General features: G+C 35.9%; 1 protein-coding gene across 1 annotated transcript in view; it reads left to right on the forward strand.

Moving 5' to 3' along the window:
- The window catches only part of LOC109215312, an 8,830-nt gene extending 5,280 nt beyond the window's left edge, over positions 1-3,550 (forward strand). Inside the window, exons 6-8 of the mRNA XM_019379353.1 lie at positions 2,413-2,508; positions 2,601-2,621; positions 3,233-3,550. Coding sequence (XP_019234898.1) covers positions 2,413-2,508; positions 2,601-2,621; positions 3,233-3,400 — 285 coding nt within the window. The 3' untranslated portion in view covers positions 3,401-3,550. The remainder of the gene's footprint in view (positions 1-2,412; positions 2,509-2,600; positions 2,622-3,232) is intronic.

An 8,437-nucleotide genomic window follows, 5' to 3' on the forward strand; every position in this document is an offset into this window, starting at 1 on the left:
TCCAGTTCCACGTGCCACCACCTACTAGCTCCAGTATCTAACTATATCCCCTAGTGCCACCACCTAGTCCAGTTCCACCAACTCTAGCTCCAGTGCCACCACCTAGTCGAGTTCAACCGTCTACAGCTCCACCACTCCTGACTTATCATCGTCGTCCGCCCCCAGCATCAGGCCCAGCTGATTCACGTCTTGCACCTGACCCTGCTAATACTGCGGACTTGTCTCCTCTTAATCAACCGATTGCACTACGAAAAGGTATACGGTCCACAGTTAATCCTAATCCTCATTATATCGGTTTAAGTTACCATCGTCTCTCACCATCCCATTGTGCATTTGTGTCATCTTTGTCCTCTGTTTCCATTCCTAAGTCTACAGGTGAAGCACTGTCTCATCCCGGATGGCGACAGGCTATGATTGACGAGATGTCTGCTTTACATACGAGTGGTACTTGGGAGCTTGTTCCTCTTCGTTCAGGTAAATCGACTGTTGGTTGTCGTTTGGTGTATGCAGTCAAAGTTGGTCCAGATGGCCAGGTTGATCGACTTAAGGCTCGTCTTGTTGCCAAAGGATATACTCAGATATTTGGACTCGATTACAGTGATACTTTCTCTCCCGTGGCTAAAATTGCATCAGTCCGCCTTTTTCTATCCATGGCTGCTGTTCGCCATTGGCCTCTCTATCAGTTGGACATTAAGAATGCTTTTCTTCACGGTGACCTTGAGGATGAGGTTTATATGGAGCAACCACCTGGATTTGTTGCTCAGGGGGAGTCTAGTGGCCTTGTATGTCGGTTGCGCCGGTCCCTCTATGGTCTAAAACAGTCTCCTCGAGCCTGGTTTGGTAAGTTCAGCACAGTTATTCAGGAGTTTGGCATGACTCGTAGTGAAGCTGATCACTCTGTATTTTATCGACATTCTGCTTCAAATCTCTGTATTTATCTGGTCGTTTATGTTGACGATATTGTTATTACCGGCGATGATCAGGATGGTATTAGTAAGTTGAAGCAACATCTCTTTCAGCACTTTCAGACTAAGGATCTGGGCAGATTAAAATATTTTCTGGGTATTGAGGTCGCTCAGTCTAGCTCAGGTATTGTGATCTCACAACGGAAGTATGCCTTAGATATTCTTGAGGAGACAGGAATGACAGGTTGTAGACCTGTTGACACTCCGATGGATCCGAATTCTAGACTTCTGCCAGGACAGAGAGAGCCTCTTAGCGATCCTGCAAGATATAGGCGGTTGGTTGGTAAACTAAATTACCTCACAGTGACTAGACCTGATATTTCCTTTCCTGTGAGTGTTGTGAGTCAGTTTATGGATTCTCCCTGTGATAGTCATTGGGATGCAGTTGTCCGCATTCTTCGGTATATAAAATCAGCTCCAGGCAAAGGCTTATTGTTTGAAGATCGAGGCCATGAGCAGATCGTTGGATACTCAGATGCTGATTGGGCAGGATCACCTTCTGATAGACGTTCTACGTGTGGATATTGTGTCTTAGTAGGAGGAAATTTAGTGTCTTGGAAGAGCAAAAAGCAGAATGTGGTTGCTCGGTCTAGTGCAGAAGCAGAATATCGAGCAATGGCTATGGCCACATGTGAGCTAATTTGGATAAAACAAGTGCTCAAGGAGTTGAAATTTGGTGAGATTAGTCAGATAAGACTTGTGTGTGATAATCAAGCTGCTTTTCATATTGCGTCAAATCCAGTATTCCATGAGAGAACTAAACACATTGAGATTGACTGTCATTTTGTTAGAGAAAAGATACTCTCGGGAGATATTGCTACAAAGTTTGTGAAGTCGAATGATCAGCTTGCAGATATTTTCACCAAGTCCCTCACTGGTCCTCGTATTAACTACATATGTAACAAGCTTGGTACATATGATTTATATGCACCAGCTTGAGGGGGAGTGTTAGAATAGTCGTGTAAATAGGAGTAAATAACTCTAACCCTAATCCAATATGTATTAGGAGTAGGATATGTTATGTGTGTATATATAGGGCTCATTGTAGCATTGTCAATTAATCAATAATATATTTTCTCCCGTGCTTTCTCACACTATCCAAAATCGAGCAACTTAGCCTTCTGTTGAATTTTTTGTCTAATCTTACCCCTGCCGTTAGACAAAAGTCTCATTATTTGCCATTGACCATAACCAACTTCCAATATGAAAAATTCATAGTCAAAAGTTAAGGGTACATATGGACCATTTTTCTCGGAGAATTTGGTCCGCTCATTTCATGCTGGCGCTCCGTTAATGGTAATGGAAAATACATGAAAATTTGCTAACGGCAAGGGTATGAACAGAAAAAAAGTTTAACGGAAAGCAAAATTGAGCAATTTGAACTGTTCCCAATTTTATTGAAGTGGATATTCACTTAAATTTCTTTGATTTTGTACTGTTTTTGCAGTTTCATGAATGTCCTGAAAGAGCAATAAGAAATTTAGTGAAGGAGTCATTTCGGATACTTCGACCTGGAGGAACTGTTGCTATAACTGATAACTCGGTAGTTATCCACATTGCTCTAATTAACTGATAACTATTGCTATATTACCATTTTACATGAGTCTTATTACATATTCTTGCTCTCTTCTGCAGCCAAAGTCGAAGATTCTTCAGGTATGTCCAATTCTTTCACATATAAATTTCAATCACAGACTATTCAAGATAAAGTTTCAAATAGGCTGGTCTGCTTAATGACAAAAAAGATCCCTTATATTTGGGGATAGATTAAAATAGTCCTTTAAATATACTCTTAAGCAGTTTTGATCCTTTTAGTTTGCCTAAAGTAAGCATATTTTGTCTCCCTTCTATTATTTAACAAACTTCGATGGTTAGATTTACCGAGAACTGTGAAAGAAAAGATTTAACCGTAAACACCAGGAGAGTGCCGTCAAATCCTAGAATCTGCATTACCAAAAATCACACCAAACACCAGAAATAGATCAAAAATAGCAAAAACCGCACCAGACACCAGAAGTAGACAAAAAATAACAGAAACTATACATCCAAATGTTAGCTCTCGTTGAATCTAACTACTAGAGTTTCTTAAATATTTGAGGAAAACCAGAAGTGCTCAACTTTGAAGGACAAAAAACTGCTCAGGGTATATTCAAGGGACTACAGTTGACCTGCCCCCAAAATTAAGGACCATTTTTATCATTTTCTCCAAACATAGAGTATGAACAAAGTATTTATGAGTCCAACTTGTCTTGGATTCCAATGTACAGGAATTACCACCAGTGCTGTTTACATTAATGAAGAGCACAGAACCTTTTCTGGATGAATACTACTTGACTGATCTTGAAAGAGTGATGAAGGAAACTGGTTTTGCCAATGTACAAACTGTTCTCACTGATCCAAGACACAGAACTGTTACTGCCACCGTGCCTTACTAGCTAACTTTTTCCCATACTTGCTGAGATATATTTGTTAGCCTCTGCTCAGGAAATTGGAAGAGAAGAAAAACATATAGTCTGTAAAGTTTGGAACAGATTTTTTTTGATCGATCCATCATTTAGTGAACTTCTAACTTTCAAACTTTAATTCGCTTTTGTGTGACATTCTTACTATTTTGGGAGCCAATCAATTTTTTTTTCTCTACAATTTTCCCTAAAAACTGTTGTTTCTTCGGTTGTCTCCAAAAGGATTCTTTAAAAGAAACAAACAAGAAGTACCTTATAAAATGATGATCCTCTTTCTCTTATAAAATGAAAATAAAAGACAATTAATCAGTTCACAAGAGCATTAACCTGCTTTATATTTTATTCTATATACACTAATAATTACTAGTATTATTTCATTTTAAAAACATAATACAGTTAAAATGAATGATAACAAACTTATATACTAAGAGAACTTGAACGTGTATGCATATTAGAGGTGAGGAATAGATAATAAGCGGGTCATGTGCAAGGTGCACGACTTTTCTCATCCAAAAAAATTAACATTGTTAATATGAGGTCACATATTTGCACGTTATTTTAAAGTTATGGTATATATTCTGTGTATGATTCAAAAAGTAAGACAAAAAATTACCCAAACCCTATAAACTAGGTACCAAAAGTGCAAGTTACTCTGTTTAATTTTTTATGAAAAACTGAAACTTTAGATGAAGCCACATATTGCAAATGAAAGTACATATTTCCCGATACTATTACTAAATATTATGGTGAAACGGATAGGATCTTTATCCTTAATTCCAGATGAAAAAATCCTGATAATTAGGGGTATTTCCTATTTAATGGGCCTTAAGCAGCGAGAATCCGAATGATAATGGATGGAGTAGCAAAAATGGAATAGGAGCTAACATGCAGTTATAGTATTGTAATCTGTTATCAAAAGGGGTATAACCTAGCCAAAGCTTAGGATTACATTATCACATAAAAAAAAAATAGATGTGTCCAATCACAAAAATCTGATGTTGAGATCCTTTGTGTAAACTTAGGATTGCACCTACTAATAGTCCATTATGAATTTTGGCAGCTAATTAGCACTTGAATCTTGACGCTTATGAAAAGAGTTAGGTAAATACATCCAATTCAAACCAAATATATACTCCTTATATCCCAACTTATGTAGTCCACTTTCTTTTTTAGCTTGTTATAAAAAGAATAATATTTTTAAAAGGCTGTTTTTTTTCTTTCTTAAAATATATAAAATGGTAGCCCGGTGTACAAGGCATCCCGTATTCACGTAGGGTTCGAGGAAGGGCTGCACCCCAAGGCTCGTGGTGTGGACAACCTAACCTAATGCAAATACGAATATCTACTTCCATGACTCGAACCCCTGACCTATATGTCACACAAAAAAATTTTTATCGTTACTCTAAGGCTTCCCTTCTTTTTATTTAAAATATATGTCCAGTCGAAATACATCATATAAAATGAGACGAGGGAACGGTGGATGGTCTCACTATCTTTTAAAAATGAGATTTCCGTGAACGTACAAACGCTTCATTCCAAAAGTTGTTGCAAGATGGTCTGTTGTTTAGGGTTGCATATAAAACCAATTCAGTAGGCCAGCCATTGACGGAAAATGGCCCATCACAGAATATTAATTGGGTGCCTTTTCTTTTAAGGTTTCACATTGTTTTTCCACTTTGACGTCTTCCTTTTCTTTTTTTGTGTGTGTGGTGGCATGGAGGAGAGGATACACATGAGTTATGGGGTGTCAAAATGAACAATTTATCGAATTTCAGTGACTTAAAATGGATGGATGTAGGGGTGGCAAATGGACGGGTTGGACTGAATTTGGGCGGGTCAAGATGGGTTAGGTTAATAAATTGGTCATTGTCCAACCCAGCCCAAAGTGTACTTGGGCTAAGATGGGCTGGGTCAAGATGGGCTAAACAATGGGTCATAACCCAACCCGCACAACTTGACCCATGTTTCAGAACCATGCTCATCTTGCATAAAAAAACATTTTACCTTAAAATGTGTAAGTTAAAAAATATTTTACGGGGGGAGGTAAGGGGGTAGGGTGGGTGGGTGGTGCAGAAAAAAAAAATTATAAAATATAACAAAGAAAAAAAAGTAAAAAAAAAAATTGAGGGGGTTTGTGCGAGGGAAGAGTAGGGTGGGTGGGTGGTGCAGAAAAATAAAAGAATAGAAAATTGAAAATACAAAAAAAAAAAAAAAAAAAAAGTATAATTGGGGCAACTAAGTAAATTTTTAGATAAGCTGGATTGAGATCCCTTTGTTTTGAGTAAGTTTCATGGGTTGTAGTTGGGCTACTTAATGGGTCACATTGGGCTATAAAAATAATGGATTTACTTGGGCTCAGCCCAAATTGACCCATGAACTAATATGTTTGTAGCCCAACATTAATCTCTGGACGGGTTAGGCGGATTGGATGGGTTTGAGCTCAAATTGCTACCCCTAGATGGATGTAATAAACGGCTGCTTGCTCAAGGTGAGTTGGGTAGTGTAAAGATATGTTTAGGAGTGAGTCAGTACCGCCTAAAGGTCTGATGAGATGAATAACATCATTACATTCGTTAGTTAGAAGTTTCGAGTTTAAACTCTGAGATTGTAGTGATTCTTCATAAGAATCGTTTTCCCCTTTAATTGACTCTATGTGACACGAACTCAATTAGTCTGATCAATGGGGTTTGATATCGAATGGTTATTTAAACAAAAAAAATTAAACTAAATAGGCGTCCAGCCAACAACTTAAACTTAAAATAATCGATAGATATATAAATATATACACAATATGTGTATAATTGTATATATCAGTGTATGATTTAGGTACAGCAATTCGAAAAAATAAATAATAAATATGACTAACCGTTTGGGTAAAGTTCCTTTAAAACAAGAAAGGAGAAAGGGTGTCATCAAATTACAATAGACCATGGCCGCTATATCTTCTTCATAACCCACACACAGGTTCAATTTACAAGTTCTTCATAAATTAATTGCAATATTATATTGTCACAATTAGCAACCACGATTCCAGGAGGACAGCCCCAACAAGTTGGCCCCTCCTCATGCCCACATGCAACAACATTCTTTATATTTCTGGAGGGTCACATTTAAAAAAAATAATATGCTTTTTTTGAAATTAACTTTAATATTGGACTGATAATGAAATGCTTGATTAGAAGGGAAGTCATGGATGACAGAATAATCATCGCCTTCTACGTTCTAATCGAACAATTATTTGTCTTCTTTTAGAAGTCATTAATTGGTCCATTTATTTCAGAAAAGTACATATTAGAGTTTTTTAATAGTTGGGGCCTACATTAATAATTTCATAATAGCCAAAATCCAAATGATCGAGTAATGACTATTTAAAAGATAAAAAACACTTACTCCCTTCCATCCATTTTAATTGATATTTTAGTTGTTTTCACACATATTAACGAATTCATTCTTTAGCATTAATTAATAATGAAATTGATCATATTAACCTTAATTTGTTTATTGGAAATATAGCAAATACTCCTAGACTTTTTTCTTCAATGACAACTTAGAAAAAAGAAGTTAATTCCTTCTTGATATTTGAAAAACTCAAATATATATTATGGACTACAAAAAAGGCCAAAAAAATCAATTAAAGTGGATTAGAGGGAGTAGTATATAAAAGGAATCTTTCAAAAATAAATTTGTGTTTATTATAATAATAACTTTGCATTGACTTGTGAGGTTGATATAGGTGGACAATAGTTGGCAAGAATTTTAAACAAAACACATTCATGATGAAGGTTGTTAAAGCTTTCAAAATGATTATTGTTTGTAACTAAATCCACATGAAGATATCAATTTAATTTGTTATGCAAGTGTAACAAGAAATTATGATGCAGTTCTCTAAAGCTTTCATGATGTTAGCATTCATTGTAACTTATACATAAATCCATGTGAAGATATTAATATATATTATTCGTTATATCTTAGGGGCCGTTTGGTTCAAAATCTAGGATATTTCCGGATTATATTTTTTGGATAATGAAGGAGAGCCTTGGCGTAACTGGTAAAGTTGCTGCCATGTGATCAGAAAATCACGGGTTCAAGCCGTGTAAACAGCCTCTTGCAGAAATGCAGGGTACGACTGCGTACTGTAGACCCTTGTAGTCCGGCACTTCCCCGGACCCCGCGCATAGCAGGAACTTGGTGCACCGGACTGCCCTTTATATTTTTTGGATACTCATCACGATACCAAAATTTTAATATAGAAATAATACCATTTTAGCTAATCTTCTAACCAAACACAAAATAAATTTAATCTCAAATTTTATACCGGGATAATACACCTAAATCTCCAGTGTATAACTAAGCATGCACGGTAGTGGAATCATGTGGCCAGATCACAAGCAATAGAAACACAGAATATTATTCAGGTTTCAACTTAGGTAGGGGATATATCACATGTGAGAGTTTCTGAAGGTTTAATAGAATCACAGAATACAAGTAACTTAACCATGAAATATATTGAAGAAGACAAACGGATAAGAATATTACTGAACAACAAACTTTGACCTGAAAACATTTTAAAACAAGAATCAAAGTAAGTAAAATATTGAGAATTTCACTATATGCTGATATTTGTACCAAATTAATAAATGGATGATATCGATCTGTATAATCTTTACAAAATGTATTTTTTTACTTAATCATAGTTAATTACTTTCTCCGTCCAATTTATTTGTCATACTTTTCCTTTTTAGTATGTCCCAAAAGAATATAATATTTTCTTATTTAAAAGTAAATTTAACTTTAAACTTTTCATTTAACTTTAGTTAGACAATTTATAGTTAGCCACAATCTATGGCTTGTTGGGAACCAAAAGTTTTAAAAATCATCATTCTTTCTTAAACTTCGTGCCTAATTAAACACTGCCATATAAATTTAGATATGAGTAATATAGATTCTCAGCTCACTTTTATCACTAATTATGAAACATTAATGTAGTTTTGACATTGAAACATTTAAGCA

Source organism: Nicotiana attenuata, chromosome 2 (assembly GCF_001879085.1).
Source record: "Nicotiana attenuata strain UT chromosome 2, NIATTr2, whole genome shotgun sequence".
Classification (NCBI taxonomy): Eukaryota; Viridiplantae; Streptophyta; class Magnoliopsida; order Solanales; family Solanaceae; genus Nicotiana; species Nicotiana attenuata.